The sequence below is a fragment of the Pelobates fuscus genome, chromosome 5 (assembly GCF_036172605.1).
Source record: "Pelobates fuscus isolate aPelFus1 chromosome 5, aPelFus1.pri, whole genome shotgun sequence".
In the NCBI taxonomy this organism is placed as follows: Eukaryota; Metazoa; Chordata; class Amphibia; order Anura; family Pelobatidae; genus Pelobates; species Pelobates fuscus.
The window spans coordinates 15,106,858-15,125,511 of NC_086321.1; the positions used below are offsets into that span (position 1 = coordinate 15,106,858).

General features: G+C 39.7%; 1 protein-coding gene across 2 annotated transcripts in view; it reads right to left on the reverse strand.

Moving 5' to 3' along the window:
- Positions 1-18,654, reverse strand: part of PDE8B (phosphodiesterase 8B) — a 155,516-nt gene that overhangs the window by 1,034 nt on the left and 135,828 nt on the right. For both annotated transcript variants that reach the window (XM_063453602.1, XM_063453600.1), the window contains exons 13-21: positions 18,453-18,529; positions 13,299-13,463; positions 10,418-10,463; positions 8,413-8,548; positions 7,510-7,708; positions 6,343-6,560; positions 4,349-4,484; positions 2,752-2,919; positions 717-846 (exon numbers count right to left, since the gene is read on the reverse strand). In XM_063453602.1, coding sequence (XP_063309672.1) covers positions 717-846; positions 2,752-2,919; positions 4,349-4,484; positions 6,343-6,560; positions 7,510-7,708; positions 8,413-8,548; positions 10,418-10,463; positions 13,299-13,463; positions 18,453-18,529 — 1,275 coding nt within the window. The remainder of the gene's footprint in view (positions 1-716; positions 847-2,751; positions 2,920-4,348; positions 4,485-6,342; positions 6,561-7,509; positions 7,709-8,412; positions 8,549-10,417; positions 10,464-13,298; positions 13,464-18,452; positions 18,530-18,654) is intronic.

The following is an 18,654-nucleotide window of genomic DNA, read 5'->3' on the forward strand; positions in this document are numbered from 1 at the left end:
AAATGTTGCGAAAAAATGTCTCTGTAACCAAACAAATCATGCCACAAACATGTTCCATTATGTCTCACTATGCCAGAAGAACAGATACCTATCCCCATCCTAACAATAACATCTCTTCTCCTTTCCACTTACGCCATCAACTCATCATTAGAGGTAAAGTGAAGTTACAGTTTCTTTTCATTTACTGTACATTGTGTTTATTGTGTTTTCTATATGATTTTATGCATGTAAGGTATTATTAAGCTGTAAGATTTGTGTTAAAATGCTGCAATTTTGGGGGTCTGGAATGGATTAATCAAATTTACACTAATTCTTATGGGAAATGTTGATTCGGTTCTTGAACAAATCGGAACTCAAACAGCTTTTTGGAACGGATTAAGTTGGAGTTCCGAGGTTCCCCTGTAATTAATCTTCATTGTTAGAGGCTCGGTGTGTGTACCTGTCATGAGACAATTATATTGCCTGATCACTATGTCATATCTGTATGGGAATAAATACCATTACAACATTTTATTTAAAAAAAAGGTCTTCATTTAATATTGTTGGATTAGCTTTTCAAATAATTTGATATATTTTTGGCTAAAATTTTAAAATATATATTTTTTAAATATGAAATAATTTTAAACATTTATCAAAAAACAATATGAAATCACTTGAAAAGCTTATCCAACAATATTAAATTGAGGCTTTAAATTTAAGGATATTGAATAACCTACCATCCCACGCATCGAACATATCCGTAATGAAATAGTCTATGAATGATATCTGAGATTTCGGTATGCTACAGGTGTGTCTGTCAAACACCGGCATCACAACCGGTAATCCTTGTTTCTTCTCTTCATCGGTCTGCAAAATAAAAACATAAATTAGTATCTCTTAAGGAGGATCCAGGGGCAAACCAGCATTTGGTCTTCTGTTGTAGCTCTGTTATTTTTACCACTTCAAACAAATATTGTCCTTAACCCCATAACTACCGAGCACTTTTAGATTAAAATATTAGCATAACGTTTATTTGAAGCAAGTGAAGACTAGCTAGCGTATAAGATTTAGCACAGCAATTTTGTGCATTGATTGCTTTGCAGGCAAACTTAAAATGAAAAATAAAAATATGTAAATTGACACCATTTTTATTTGTCACTTATTTCTTCATCCTTTATAAAAAAAAAAACTATTTGGGAAATGAAAGGCTTTAGGCAGTACACGGGGGATTTTATCTTATTTTAGGGTCTGAAATGTTCGTATTAAAGCAAAAATTAACGTTTTCTCACATACAGTAGGTGTGACAAAAATATATAAATGAAAGAGGTCAAACTAAAACTTTGCTTCTATGTATTTGTAAGGACCTTGAAGGCATTACTAGTAGTCCGGTTCACAAAAAAAAAATGCGCATTAAATGCGAAGAGAATTAAAAAATAAATAAATAAATATATATATATATATATATATATATATATATATATATACCATCCCTGACTGTAAGAATGGCATGACCCTGTGAAGGAATGCACCTCGATGCCAAGGCTCAAGCTGCAGATACCATTTGGTCCAGTCTGGGTTAAAATTGGCTAATTGGATCATGATATGCTTTCTGTGTAAATTAACTTTGTCCTACATTAAGTTCTCTTTCTTACAAAAAACAGCCCCCACCGGAGTCCTTCTGTAAACTGCTTATCTTTTGAGATTTGTAAATATGTCTCTTCTTACATTCCTTTCCTTGAACGCAAGCATGTGTCCCCCACTGTATAAAGCTGATCTCCCCCAATTAAAGCTAGAAGCAATTCTTCTGGATTCACAACTGTCACCACGTGTCATGTGCCTTATTGCTTCTCCATTGCTTGAACTGATTTGGGTTCCCCTGAATATAATTAAAGGATGATTTATCCTCGACAACCCATTGCAACTTTCGGTGCTGTGCTGAAAGCAGGGGATGTGCTCACATTTTCAGCAACTTTACATTAATTATATCAGTGACTAGAGGCTTCTGGAGAAAAAAATAAAATCTTCCTCTACTGGCTGGTTATCATGAATAGAGTAAGAATGAGGTTGGGTGAGACTTTATGGACTAGATTTTATACTGCAAAACACACGAATATAAACACGTTTATACTCGATTCTGGTATTGAAGGGGTTACACAACATATGGCCATGGGAGTAATATTCCACACAGACATTGTAAATAATAATAAATGGACAATCACAGCTGTCAGAGTCCAATATAAAATTATCCCTTATTACCCGGTGCCCTTACATGGTCCGTCTGTCAGTCCCTTAGGGACAGTGCCAAGTAGCTAAATTCATTTGTCTCAACTGTAATTCTAATTGGCTTGTATCGATTCTCTGATTCTTACTGATAGACTACCGGTAGTGATCTCTGGACTGTGTACTACTACCCAGGTAACTTCTAACCTTGAATACTCTGTGTCCAATCAACCCGACAGGGGTCATAGGACATTCAGAAGAGTTATATGGATCATTAGCAAGTCCATGGCCATTTAAACCCATGGGCTCTACCTGAGCGGTTACAAGCATGAGAAATATAACTTCACGAGACACATTGTCATGATTTGCACTGGTCAGCCATTACTTTTATTTTCGCAGGGATATGTTTATGATTGATAAGTTGTCTTATTTTTAAGTCATAAAAATGGAAACTGAGAAAATATCAGGGAAACATATGACATGTTACAACAACGCAGCATTAGCCTAAACATTCTAAAGACTTTCATTGGAATTACGTAAAGCATCATATACCTGCGAAAAATACTCCTCAGATATCCTTCCAGCCCATTCAATGCACAAATCCAGGGGGCGGCAGGGATTAGCTACATCTGCACATTTAATCATCATGCGTTTGATAAGGATACGGTTTTCGGGAGAATTCCTTGGGGTGCTCGAACATTCACAGTCACTGCCCTCACTCTGTGACAAATTCATTAACATAAACAGTATAAACATGTGCGTAGGTTCTGTGCCAAAACAGATATTAATGAGAGTTACAAAGTATCAGCTTTCTTATTAGCAGAATGAATAGTAATATGGAAAGTCAAAGCCATTAAGAATGCATATCATTTTAGTATCACATGACGAGCTGCGGTAAATAAAATATAGGGTGCACATATCTCGTGGCACGAGTCATTTTTATAAATTACAGAAAGGTAATTCTTGTCATACTTACCAATTGGTGAAACTCCCTCGGAGACACTTCCGGGTTTTGTCGATCGACTCCGCCCATGCGTCTGACGTCAGACACAGCTCCTTTAAAGAGCAGCCGACGCAACTTTGAAATCGTTCAGTTAATTTGTTACTAAGTGAGACAAAGTTGTCGATTGAGCTCCCTCCTGTGAATTTACGTGTACCGAACCCCTGCCTTTACCTACCTGACTCTGCTGAGATCTCCAACCCCTGATTCCAACCGGACTACTGACTACCCTACAACCTTTCATTCAAGCTAAGTTGTTAAAGTAACTGCTTCTATATAAGTTAAATGACATTAACTCTCCTATTATTTCTGCTAGATTATCTCTATACCAGACTTCTGCCCAACTAATTCTGCTTATTACTACTCTTTGCATATCCTGCTTGAAGGAAGGAAATTTCAACTCTCTCTAGTTTAATTCATATATCCATTCCTAATTCCTGGCTATTTAAACAATTAAGCACACTTTAATTTCTTCTTAAAGAGACGTTACTTCATTTTTCCGCAGTTTGTATTCCACAAAATCTGTTTCTAACTTTGGAACTGACATTCCTATGTATTTGCTAGTGGGACAGAGGGACAGTGTGAGAAGCTATGTTTGGCCTAAATTCAGATTTGTTTAAAACAAACCCATCAGTCGTGTGGTTTGGTGTCATTATTAGATTAGTCAACATAAAAATATTAAAACATATTTTCAGAAAATAAAAAGATTTGTAGAATGTCAGGAGACATCCTATATTTTGTCCAACATGGAAACCACATGATAGACAGCTTAGTGGCTCTGGGTCCATGACTGCACTCTTTTAGCTCAGTGCAAAGCTCACAGGGCTATTCAATTAGGTGAGAATTAAAAGTGATTTTTTTTTAAATTTAAGGTCAAAATAAATGAAGTGGAAAAATTATTTTAAGTCATCCATGCTTTCCGCTTGGTTACTCTGGCTTTTAATTTGAGATTCTCTGAGTTCACTTTGAATTTTCACTTTAGAAAATAACCCTGCCAGTCATTCTGGTTACATTACTTCCAAGTTCCCAGAACTCCTTCTTCTGTGCTCCTTACAATGTCCACAGGGTAAGCTAAAACAGATCTTAGGGCAGCAAATGTATTTCTTCCACCAGTTAATGGGTTGGTAACCAAGTCACGCGGTGTCTTACGTTGGAGTTGCTGTCTTCTCCTGCTACAGGTTTGTTGATGCTGTTCACAAATTTGTTTACATGCTCAAAGTGCTTGGTCATTTCTGTAGCTAGAACCATGTCAATGATAGCCTGCCGCAGGGTTCGATACTGAGTCCTGTGAACGAAGCAAGGAATGTTCATTCAGCCAACACAATGAAATGACAAACTCAATAAAAACATGCATATACAACTGTCAATTGTACCAAGTCTACCAAGTAAATGTTTGTATTTTGTATCTGAAGATGAACGTTACAGGGGGTAATTTATCAAGACAAATCAAGTACTATTTTGGATGCAAAGTGCCAACTGCATTTTCATACATGCTAACATTGGGAGATATGAAATTAGTAACCGTGGGCGAGCTTTAAGGTGGCAACATCAGTAACACAACTGTCATCGCTGGTGACATTCATAGAAAGTTGGCATTTCTACTCCCTGAAGAGGTATGTCAGCCTGGTGTCAAGCTCTCCAGACAGACAGCCTCCTGGACGCCCCTTACTTACAGGACAATGCAGAGAGCACTGCTGACGTGCTCATTGAAGGGTCTTAGTGTCCATTGCACAGCGTGAAGCGTGAACAAGTGCATCTAATGCTGCGCTCATGCTGTGTTGCCCGGGGACAGTTTCGAGTATACCCATTGCAGGACACCAAGTAACTATAACGGGAAGGCAGGACAGGGGTCCGAAACCTCATCTGTCCCACTAAAAGTGGGACAGTTGGTAGCCCTGCATTCTATTGGTTTCCATGGTGATTAAATCTTGTTTCGCACTTTGCCGCATAATAGCACCTGGTTTTAATTTGATACATCTCCCAGTCTGTAACAATGCTTCCCAACTTTCCACTAGACCAACAGAGAGCAAACAGAGGAAGACTGTCACGTATGCTGATGCCAACATAGTGGTCCTTTAGTTTTAACTTTGCAATGTAAAGCATTGCAGTTTTTTTTTTAATTGCAATGTTTACATTGAGGGTTAAAATCACCTCTAGTGGCTGTCCTTCCGAAAGCCTGTAGAGGAGCTTCATGCTCCAGACAGTGTAAAACTCTGGGAATCAAATACTGCTCATAGGAGAGTTGTGCTTGACCACACATGTGCAGCTCCAATCCACTGCTTATCTATGCGAAGTAATGGATTAAAGGAAATGACGAAGACGGCAGTAGGCATGCGGATGTTTTCTAAGGTGGAGCAGGCAGCTGCAGAATTGGAGTCCAAGGGCTGGAAACGAGGGGCATAATATTTAGTTTACGTTCATTTTATATAATTGCTATTTTCCGGACTATAAGTTCCCTTTAAGTACTGAAAGCTGCCAATTACTACTCATTTAACCAATAAAGACAATAAGTGTCAGCTGTAGATTACTATATAATTTCGTTGATGGTACTATGTAGAAAGTCTATAAACTATAGAAACTATTGTGCTGATTATTTTTAAATATATATGTGAGATTTCTCCAGCTGGCCTTGGACATGTTGGTCACAGAATATAATCAGAGAATTGAAAGACCTTTTTCCTATTTCCTAAAGATCTACTCTGCAAACCTTGTGCTCTGATTGGCCGCAGCCTCGTTTTTTTCCCCCAGTTACTGTCAGTGTTTAAATACTGCTATAAAATTCTAAGATAGCCACATCCACTCTGAAACACCCATCTCAAGTAGAAACTCCAGATAAATGTACTATAACTTGCATTAAAAAAAAAATATCATTATTATACTTAAATAACTGTTTTTCAACTAATTGAAAGCTCATTTCCAGGAACTTCAAGTGAGAATAAGTAGTTTGATAAAGTAACAAATGCCAGGAATTCAAAGTAAATTCCAAATTAGCTCAACTGGAAACATTATCCAAAATGTTTCCAGTTCAATCTTCATTTTGAAAATCACTTTCCTAAGTTTGATTTTAGTGAATAATCCTGCGTTTGCTACAAGCACAGGACTAGAGCAATCAAAACCACGCCAGCATTAATAGTTTGACCTACCGGTCCATATTCTTGAAGATGTTGGATTTATTATCCTTGGCTGTGAGTTGGAAGGCCAGGGCAGCATGGTGACTCTCCAGCACGGCGGTGTCATTGTACAGTACCGCTAATTCGCTGCCCGCGTTGCACAGGAAGGAGTTGGTACGGCCTGGATGATCTATATCGTGCACCGTGGCAGCAATAAGGGCGGCTACCTTGTCTAACTGGTCAAGACTTGCCTAAGAGGAGTATAATAAGTAATTTACTCAGAGTACTAGTGCATTCAAAACCAAACTCACAATCTAGAATCCCAACCAGGAGACGTCCATTTTTAATTTAACATTAACATGAACATTAACGAAGTAAACAGGCAAATCTTGGAACTCCAGATGTTTGGGCAAGACTGGTTAAGAATAATGGATAATATACTTCACAAACATCTGTATTGCTAAAGTTAGAGGACTTTCATTTAATTTAACTCAGGCCCATCAAGTTCAACCATCCCCACACCCGTTCCCATAGTAATCAAAAAAGTAAATATTAAATCACATTTTTAATACCAAAAAATCTCTTAAACCGGTTGATTTACCACACTGAATTCAGTTACAGTCAGAAGTTCATTGAAGAAGCTAGCCTGTGAATCCATCTAGGGCTTCTCTCAACTTATGGCCAGAAAGGAATTCCCACATTTATTATTTGTGATCGGTTGGCTTGGACGTAATGTGTATAAATGCATATAGATCTATGTTTTATGGTGTCGCAGCAAAGTTCCGCTAGTAAGTTAGGAATCAGCAATTGTGGGGTAACTTTGCTGTGAAACCAACCTAAAATAAAATATGATGTTCTAGTAAATGGAGCTGAAAGTGTTCATTTAAGAGGCCATCTCTAGGGAGGTTTGAAGGAGAAGATGTTCATTTAGAAAGTCAGAAAATATTGTGATGCACGCTGTATTTAGATCTTTTAAATAATATAACGTGAAGGGAAAAATCAAAACTTGTTAACTTGTTATTTTTTCTAAAAATAGTTTCCAAGGAAACTTATGTTCTCACATTGCTGATTCCATGATGATATTTATCTGTCTTTCTTTCCTTTCTGGAATGCAGGTGGAGCAATAACCACCTTTTATTCACCTCATCTGAAAGTATGAGATTATACATCCAACCAATCTGTCATGATGGCGGCACTAACCTTCACATTATCTTTTTGAAGAAAAAACGCAGTGGCGTGCAGGACATCGGCCGCATGGGTAGAGTTATGGTACGAGTTCGAGGCGTGATAGTTCACTTCAATTATCTGCAACCACGAACGAAGTGTGGCCTCCGAGCAATTCAGGAACTCACAGACTCCGAAACATGCAAATATCTTTAAACCAAGGTAAACCAATGGCCTGGAAAACAAGAAAAACAAACAAAAAAAAATCTGTTTTAAAGGCAACTATATTATAATATTAAAAGCGGTATGATTACATGCAGCAAAACGGATTTATTTTGAATTTGCATTTTATACAATTGAATGTGGCACTATTATTGTTTAATGTATTAATTCCTCTATATACCACTTCCTTGCCATCTCCGGAGCCTCAGTGAGAATACTCCTCTCTTATGAATGTAAATAAACCTTTGAAGGTGGCAGACAAAACATTGTACTCCGTTTTGCTATTCGCTGTTTACAGAAGTCTCAGTAAAATGAATGTCGGATACATAATTTATAGTTTCTTACACTGTATTTGCTCGCGGTATGATGGTTTCTATTGGATAGATTTTTGTAGTTTGGATTGAGGATTATAGGGTTGGATTGCGTAATATTGTGTAAAGTCTATATTTATTATCAGGCCATTAAAGTTTTTTATTAATGATGGAGGGATATTGCTTAGGTATTCGATGTATATGGCATTAAATAAGGACTGCTAAAGTTTACACCGAAAGTACATTTCCTTTCTATAGTGTGTTTCATTAATCGCTACTGTATTTCTGATCACAAGCCAGGTGCTTTGTATTGTGTTTGTATGTACCATGTACAGTGATAATAAAGTGGCATCTGAATCCGAAACTACATGAGTCAGAAGACCGAAGACATGGACGATAAACTTACCTTTTATGTGTTACTGCTTCTAATTCAAATATGTTAAATTCCCAGGAGTCTTCATTGTCCAGTATTTGGGCAATTCGTGGTGGGACGTCATTAACAGTGGCCGGCATTGGAAGGTGACTATGGCTGTGATACATGTCTGTAATATTAAAGACCAATATTGACTGAAAATCTGGGGGTAGAAACGTTGCTTGTACACTGGTCCATCAAACCCGCGTTTTTGGTTATACATTGAGTGCTTGGACCATTTTCTACTTTCTAAATAGCACGTGCTTTAGTCATGCGGACATACATTAGAATTGGTTATTGCTGCATAACTGTATATGGATACATATTAGCTAAATAAATCGCTGGCAATTCCAATGTATAAACTGTTACTAAATAATTCAGATCGTGCAAGGTGTAAGAGACCCACACAACTTTTAATTTCCTGCTCTTGTATTGTAAACATAGATAGAAACTGTCTGCAACATGTGGTTACACTATTCTAGAAGTAAATGGGTGTCTGACAGGGGGGATAGATTTTGTGGGGCAATGGGGTAGTATTAGGGGGTATATTTAATCAAAACACATCTGTCTGACCTATGCCTGCAGCACGGATTAATGAGAAAATACACTAATTTCCCACACCAGTCATTAGGCTATAATGTGCTCTTTTATGTTGCTATAGAAACAACAGATGAGAACGTTTTCATTGGCAAAGGCAGAAAATTGGAAATCGCCTCTTAAATTAGAGCAAGTAAGTTTAGGGGCTAGTGTCTTATGAAAGTGGAAACATTGGGGAGAAAAAAAGACACGAGACAAGTTAGTAGAAGGCTTGGGACATTGTAGACGGAGACAAATGGTTGGGGATGAAGAGTTAATGGTCATATGGGAAGAGCTGGCTGATGGTCGATTATGGAGGTATGGCTAATGATTGGATGGGGAGAGAAGGCTAATGGTCATATGAGAAGAGAGGGGTAATGGTCAGATATGGAGGGAGGGCTAATGACTGGATGGGGAGGGAGGGAGGGTGAGCTAATGGTCAGATAAGGATGGAGGGCTAGTGGTTGGTATGGATGGAGGGCTCATAAGTGTCAGGATCGTGACAGGGATCCAACAGGCAGAATGCAAACAAGAGAAGGTACGTATACCGGACCTTAGAATGGCCGGACTAACGCAAGGGGAAGACAAAGAATGGTCAGAGACAAGCCAAGGTCGAGGGAACGAAAAGGCAGGTAAGTGAGAGACAAGCCGAGTCAAAAGGACAAGAGAAGAACGCAGGGTCGAAAATACAAAGCCGAATCAAAAACCAGATACACCAGATAAGAAAGTGCACTGAGTGACTAGACTAGCTAGAACCACGACAGGGCAATGAGTCATTGCAAATGCATCTCTTTTATACCTTGATTCTTTAATTGTGTACCACGCCCCCAAAATGTCCTGATTAGCGGTTTCTGGCGGTTCATGGCGTGATTGACGTCATGACGTCGGCTACTGAGTGCCGCATCATAAAAGGAGGCGGGGTTATCACGGCCGGCGTGTAAATGGCCTGAAAGACTGAAGTGATCGGGTGTACCAGCCCCTTTGTGAGGAACAACGTCAAGGTGTCTAACCTCCTCTGAGGTAGATACCACAGGTACCATGACAATAAGTAAATGGATAGGGAGGGCTAATGGTGGGGTATGGATAGAGGGCTAATGATCGGATGGGGAGGAAGAGATAATGGTCAGATGGAGAGGGATAATGATCGGATTGTGACAATAGGTGAGCTTAATGACAAAATCTAAAGGAAGTTGGCAAAGTAAACAGGGTGATGTTTTATACTGAGACAGTTTCCTTATCGAAAACATCTCTATTTACAGACAGTTACTTCATCTCAAACAGTTATTTTTTCAGGCAGCTATGTAATCTAGAACATTACTATTTGCAGAGGGCCTGGTACTTCAGAAATACAGCTGAAGTGTTTTTTAAAACTAGACATAACTTGTCTCAAAACAAACTGAATATAACGATGGACAGAACTTACTTTTTGAGAAAACATATTCATTTCCAGAAAGTCTCCTCAAGCCATCCTGAAAGGAGAAAAATATGAATAAAAAACATTCTATTAAAAAATAAAATATTCTACTATACAGTTGCAAGAAAAAGTATGTGAACCCTTTGGAATGATATGGATTTCTGCACAAATTGGTCATAAAATGTGATCTGATCATCATCGAAGTCACAACAATAAACAATCACAGTCTGCTTAAACTAATAACACACAAATAATCAAATGTTGCCATGTTTTTATTGAACACACCATGTAAACATTCACAGTGCAGGTGGAAAAAGTATGTGAACCCCTAGACTAATGACATCTCCAAGAGCTAATTGGAGTGAGATGTCAGCCAACTGCAGTCCAATCAATGATATGAGATTGGAGGTGTTGGTTACAGCTGCCCTGCCCTATAAAAAACACACACCAGTTCTGGGTTTGCTTTTCACAAGAAGCATTGCCTGATGTGAATGATGCCTTGCACAAAAGAGCTCTCAGAAGACCTACGATTAAGAATTGTTGACTTGCATAAAGCTGGAAAGGGTTATAAAAGTATCTCCAAAAGCCTTGCTGTTCATCAGTCCACGGTAAGACAAATTGTCTCTAAATGGAGAAAGTTCAGCACTGGTGCTACTCTCCCTAGGAGTGGCCATCCTGTAAAGATGACTGCAAGAGCACAGCGCAGACTGCTCAATGAGGTGAAGAAGAATCCTAGAGTGTCAGCTAAAGACTTACAAAAGTCACTGGCAAATGCTAACATCCCTGTTAGCGAATCTACAATATGTAAAATACTAAACAAGAATGGATTTTATGGGAGGATACCACAGAGGAGGCCACTGCTGTCCAAACAAAACATTGCTGCACGTTTACAGTTTGCACAAGAGCACCTGGATGTTCCACAGCAGTACTGGCAAAATATTCTGTGGCCAGATGAAACCAAAGTTGAGTTGTTTGGAAGAAACACACAACACTATGTGTGGCGAAAAAGAGGCACAGCACACCAACATCAAAACCTCATCCCAACTGTGAAGTATGGTGGTGGGGGCATCATGGTATGGGGCTGCTTCGCTGCGTCAGGGCCTGGACGGATTGCTATCATTAAAGGAAAAATGAATTCCCAAGTTTATCAAGACATTTTGCAGGAGAACTTAAGGCCATCTTTCTACCAGCTGAAGCTCAACAGAAGATGGGTGTTGCAACAGGACAATGACCCAAAGCATAGAAGTAAAACAGCAACAGAATGGCTTAAACAGAAGAAAATACGCCTTCTGAAGTGGCCCAGTCAGAGTCCTGACCTCAACACGATTGAGATGCTGTGGCATGACCTCAAGAAAGCAATTCACACCAGACATCCCAAGAATATTGCTGAACTGAAATAGTTCTGTAAAGAGGAATGGTCAAGAATTACTCCTGACCGTTGTGCACGTCTGATCTGCAACTACAGGAAACATTTGGTTGAAGTTATTGCTGCCAAAGGAGGTTCAACCAGTTAAATAATCCAAGGGTTCACATAATTTTTCCACCTGCACTGTGAATGTTTACATGGTGTGTTCAATAAAAACATGGCAACATTTCATTCTTTGTGTGTTACTAGTTTAAGCAAACTGTGATTGTCTATTGTTGTGACTTAGATGATGATCAGATCACATTTTATGACCAATTTGTGCAGAAATCCATATCATTCCAAAGGGTTCACATACTTTTTCTTGCAACTGTATGTAGTTACTGTATGATATGTGTACTATTCATTATCACGTTATCCTGCAGAAATGATGTAGTCATCCTAATTAAGGCCCGTATGGTGGATTTGCGGTCTCAGATTGTAGAATGCCGTTCGTCTTTCCCGGTCAATTCTGGCTCCGTCCACCTGGTGCGTACTGCAACACGTCTACGCGTTTCGCCATTCAGATGGCTTCGTGACGCAATACGCACGAGGTGGGCGGAGACAGAATTGACCAGGAAAGACTAACGGCATTCTACAATCTGAGACCACAATTCCACCAAACGGGAGCCGCAGAGACCTCAACATCCACAGGGGAGATCCCCATTGTGACTGTTGCGAGGTTGTGAGTAACGGGTACATGTACCGTCATACTCACCACTCCATCTTTTAAGCGACAGCCTTTTTGCACTGATTGTATCAATGATAGATTATTGTATTTCTATCAATATTTTTAAGTATATTTTAATAAATATGTTATTTGTGTGCAAGCTTACTGTCAGACATATTTGATCTAACCATATGTCAATCACTATACGTGCACCCAAACATTTGTCAGCTGATATGCATCATTCCTATCTCTTAATTCTTTTTTTTACATGTAATATATTACCATGAGACTGAGAGCTGCCATCTATTGGTAACATAAGTGTTATGATTGTTCTCTTTATTAATATTTGTATATGTGGTATGGGGTTCCTCACCTAAATATCGCTCCACTTCTTATTCACTTTAAACTATGCTGAGATGTATGTGAAGGGAGACCATTGAAGTGTGCAGCAGAACCTTTACAATTTTACATCATTAGATTAACATTTGTTTGAGACGAACACTAGGTTTTTTTTTTTTTTTTGTTCCCCATTTCAACCCTAGTTGTTCCTTTAGCGTTTTGATATATTACCATTTATATTTAATATATTTAATACCCAATTTGTGGTTAACAGCCAGGGGCAGGCGGTAATTAAAATGTGCGAAAAAGGGGAGCACACAGCGATGATTCGGTAAACGAACGGAGCTGTACGGACAGCCTAACAAAAGGGAATAAAAGTGTAGCAACAGGATAGTATAGCATTAGGAATACAGATTTGTATTCCCAATACTATAATGTTCCTTTAATGTATTTGTTTTGTTATGTGGTTTTTAACTTACCGTCATTAACCCTCCAACGAGGTCGCTGGTGTGAGGATCTTCATCTTTGGTGCCCAGCTGGGGAGAATAGAGTTCTGTCGTTCGTAGAATTTCCAAAACTCTGTCCAAAGCTTCAGCCACTGTCACCGGGCTGTTCTCCTGAGCTGCGTTTATTATATTAATGACCTTGGTAGGAAGAAGTAAATATATGAATGAGAAATATTGAAAACATACATTTTACATTCATAGAGGATAGTGAAATTTGTGATATCGAGAATGAATGGAGATGAACTTTCATATAAAACACAGTTTGGGGTCTCCATGAATGTATGCTAAGATGACTGTATGTGATTTCTTGTGCTGCGATTTCCCTAGAGCTCCCCTTTAGAGCTTTATGTGAAGTGAACACACTGGTTGAACTAATTAAATTGTATAACGAGCTTGGTCCTCACTGGAATTGAGTCATTAGGGATGAGATTGTTATGGTGGAATTAAACATCATAAATATGACATATCACTACAGTGTATTAACTAAACATATGCTTATACAAAATGGTTTCCATCAGGAGAAGGTTCCTATCAGTGGAGTACACACGATCCATGGGGCCCCGGTGCGAAAATTGATCTGTGGTGTCCCCCAGCCCCCCGGCGCTTACCCTGTGCGCAACACATGGCGGCGGGCACCTGGTCGCAGGGTTGCGACCGCAGTATGTACTCCAGTGCATGCAGATACACATACACTTAGAGGACCACTACAGACACCCAGATCACATCAGCTCAATGAAGTGGTCTGGGTGCCAGGTCCCTCTAGTTTTAACCCTGCAGCTGAAAACATAGCAGTTTCAGAGAAACTGATATGTTTACACTGAGGGTTAATCCAGCCTCTAGTAGCTGTCTCACTGAAAGCCGCTAGAGGCGCTTCCGCGATTCTCACTGTTAAAATCACAGTGAGAAGACGCTGGACGTCCATAGGAAAGCATTGAGTAATGCTTTCCTATGTGCGGTTTGAATGCACGCATGGCTCTTGCCGCGCATGCGCATTAGGAGATGAGAGGCGGATCGGGGCAGAGAGATCCCCAGCGCCAAGGGAGCACGGCGCTGGAGAAAGGTAAGTGCTGAAAGGGTTTTAACCACACACTCTCACGAACAGATGCATACACATTAGCTAACAGACACACACATTTACTGACAGACACACACTCAGTGACAGACAGACACACATACACACTTACAAAACATACACTCTCACTGACAAACACACACTCACTAACAGACATCAAACAGACTCACTAACAGACACACACACACACAGTAACACACTCACTGGCACACACACACTCACTGACACACAAACTAACACACACACTGACACACACTCAATAACAGACACACACAAACCAACACACACATAAACTAACACTTACTGACACTCACTAGCAGACACAAATAACACACACACACAAACTAACACACTCACTTTAACAGACACACACAAACTAACACAACTAACAGACACACACACACACACAGTAACACACATACCCACTCACATTTTTTATTTTTTATTTATTTAATCCCCCAACATCCCTACCTTTGGGAGTGCTGAGGGGATTCCAGCTTTCCCTGGGGTCCATTGGGACTGCTGGGCGGCCGGTCCTGCAGGCGGCGAGGGAGCTCTGATCCTCCTGTTCAGCTCCCTCGTGTGCCGCTTACTGATGCCGGAGACGGAGTGACGTCATATTCCGGCTCCGGCATCACTGCGGTGTACGCCAGGGAGCTGAACAGAGAGCGCTCAGGGGAGAATAATCTCTCGTACGCCCTCCTGGTGACACCACTGCCAGCCTCAGGGGGCCCTGAGGTGGTCAGCTCCTGGGCCACCCAGGAGAAGAGGCTGGCAAACTGGCGTACATTCCCGGGTCGCCAGTGGTTCCTGTCATTTATCCACCCACTAAAACAAGCCAGTCAATCTCTCTCACTCCAAGGTAACAAAACTGTATTACTGACTGCACCATCTAGTTTCATGAATGTCCAGTGATAATGATACTGTAATATAGCTACATTTATAAGAGAGATTGCTAGTCAAAATGCAGTATAATTTTGTACATAGCATATGTGAAGGACTACTTACTGAAACATATATTTTTCTGATGATCGCTGTATATAGTTTTAAAACTTTTTAACTAAACTGCAATTCATTATTCGTGGAATGTACTTTGAAGATACTGTTCATGGAATTGTTATGTACCAAGTGTCTTGTGTTTAAGAACACTCTGACCATGTCTACGTAATTAATAACTGGCGATCGAGAGCATAACGAAACAGCTATCGTATTCTTCTTATCTATGAGCATGGGGGCATTGTGGTCAGAGTGTTCTTAAACACAAGACACTTGGTACATAACTATTTTGTCACAAGTAAGGCCAAAGCATATCCACACTGCTAGACTTCTTAGGATGCAATGTGCTTTGCTAATGCCCTCTAACATCACCTTACAAATATGTGTACTGTTTTAAATCTATCGACATTACTTCCGCTAGATTTAAAAGAGGGGAGTGGGATTACAGATTTATTTATGAACTCTTTAACCTCTGATGAATTAGCAGATGCCCAGATTTTATACCCAATGATGGCCCAGGTGGCCCTTGGACCTACACATCAATCAAAGATGAATATGATAAGCTTGGTACATGCCCATTGGATTGCACCAGGTTTCACTGCAGTGGATACAAGGCATACCCCAAGCTGCATGATTTGTGCAAGGAACAATGTAGGTCAGGTAACCAAGGCTCCTCGAAAGCATATCCCAAGGCCACTTTACCCGGTTTAGAGATTGCACATAGACTATATTCAACTGCCTAAGACAGGAGTGTATGAATAGGTGTTGGTATGCATTGATCTCTTTTCAGGTTGGCCTGAGGCCTACCCAGTGTCTATAACCACAGCGAAGGCAACAGCAAGTAAGGTTCTAAAGAAACTGGAATGTAGATACGAGGTACCTGAAGTAATTGAAAGTGACAGAGGTAGCCACTTCACTGGGGAAATTCTGCAACAAATTATGCAAGCCTTAGTAGTAAGCCAGGCTTTTCACACTCCCAACCTTCCCTAGAGTAGTGGTAAGGTAGAAAGGGCTAATAGAACTTTGAAAAATAAAATAGCTAAAGCTATGCAAGAGTCAGGGAAAACCTGGACTGAGTGACTGCCCTTAGCTTTTTTCTCTATGAGATTCACACCTCACCAAAGAACAGGGTTATCCCTTTTTGAGGTTGTGTTTGGATGTGCACCCAAGACACGTCTATATTTCCCTTCATCACTTCAGATGCAACATCGCAACATGACCGCCTATGTCCAAGTCCTCCACTGTAGGTAAGGAAGGATACATCAACAAGTTTTTGACTCTATTTCAGATCCAAAAAATGGTACCTCTACCCTAAATCTGCAGCCTGGAGACTGGGTGGTGATCAAAACGCACGTCTGGAAAAGTCTGGAACCCAGATTTGATGGTCCTTTCCAGGTTCTGTTGACTTCCTCCAACTCTGTGAAGCTAGAGGGAAAACCTACGTGGATCCACGCAAGCCACTGCAAAACCATCTCCAAATCATGATGATGCCACACATATCCTTTTTGATACTATTTGTCACCCAGACTCAGGGTGGCCTATTATCACAACCATCTAAAATTTGGATCTATATGGCTAATGCTTTTAACATTTCCTCCATTTGCTTAAGCCTGATGCTTAGTACTGCTGATATTGTATCCTCTTGTTTAATTGCTGTGCCTACCTCTAGAAGTATTTTAAAACACATATTCAGCATTATGGAAAATGATACGGAAGTAGAAAATAGCCATGTTACCCAGACCATACCAATATATGCCTTTTTTGCAAATCAGCCCCAGACTAAAGGTATTGGAATTAACATGACTACTGTGATGACCCTCAATATCACTACAGCTGAGGTGTGTTATAACATACCATGTGATCCAACTAATATCCCCAAATGCAGACAAATCACATTCATTTCTACTACAGATGAGAGGTACACTAACCAAACCAACCTCCTATGTAAAAATAGGAATAAATCACACTCTACATCAGTTGACAATATAATAAGTAACTATCACACTATCTTACAGCCCAGCCATACTAAACATGTCCTCCTTCCTAAGGGATGGGCTTTTTCTTGTGGTAACACTACTTTTTCTTATATACCTGCTAATATCACAGGCTGGCTGTGTGCCCTCACTAGACTGACCATGACAATGATTAGCAATGACCTCATTAAGGATAAGAGAACAGACCCTTATCCCCTTAAGGACCAAAATTCTGGAATAAAAGGGAATCATGACATGTCAGACATGTCATGTGTCCTTAAGGGGTTAAAGGGACACTTCAGGCACCCAGACCACTTCTGCCCATTGGAGTGGTCTGGGTGCCAACTCCCACTACTCCTAACCCTGCAACTGTAATTATTGCAGTTTTTTACACACATACCCCATATTGCAATCCCATGTCCACAGATCAGAAGAATACAACAGTGTACACTATAACCTCATGTACTGACCCCTAACCTAATATGGAGGTTATTATTACTCAACTCAATGGCACTCAGTTGACTGACTGTGGAAAGATAAGATTGGAATCAAATCTGCATTACTGGAGAATTACGCATTGCGCCATCGCACTGGATCCATTGATTTATATTTCTTAATACCGCTATTCCATATGTTCTAACATGTAACACATTTTCAAAAGTGTTTCTTCTTGATCAAAGCTGACTTTTTAGTTTCGCATTCTGATGTTACTGGTTTTAACAAGATTCTGTAGAACACTGAATATATATGCTTGGTGGGAAGATTAATCAGTATTGTACATGACAACTGTCTGTAACTCACAAAGATGTTATCAATTTGAGTCCTCCGTGATAAAAAAAAAAAAGCACTGGCATCCTTTGCACAATGAACGTATACATTATGGAAAGTCTAATGACAGAGTGTTGCACAATTAATTGTGTTATATATAATAATACAGTGGAAGAATGGTCCCCCAAGATAATTTTAAAATTGGGGTGGCCCCAAGATAATGCCATGCACGTAATACTGTTAAAAATCACCGCTTTAAATCTGGAAGAGTAAATATCTGGCATTAAATGTGAGCATTAAAAATAATAAATTTCGTACCTTCGTAATCGGAGCTTCTATAGTCATGGTGTGGATTCGCGCCATGGACGAATATCTGTGGTTTTGTAAACTTGGAGCTTTATAGGAAAAAAAAAAATGTTTCTGTCATGACGACATTTATTCAGGTTTCTACAAGTATTTCTGTCTTAAAGTGGTTCTGTCACCTTCTGGGGTCATTGCGTTTTTAGCAAAGTCCCCAAAT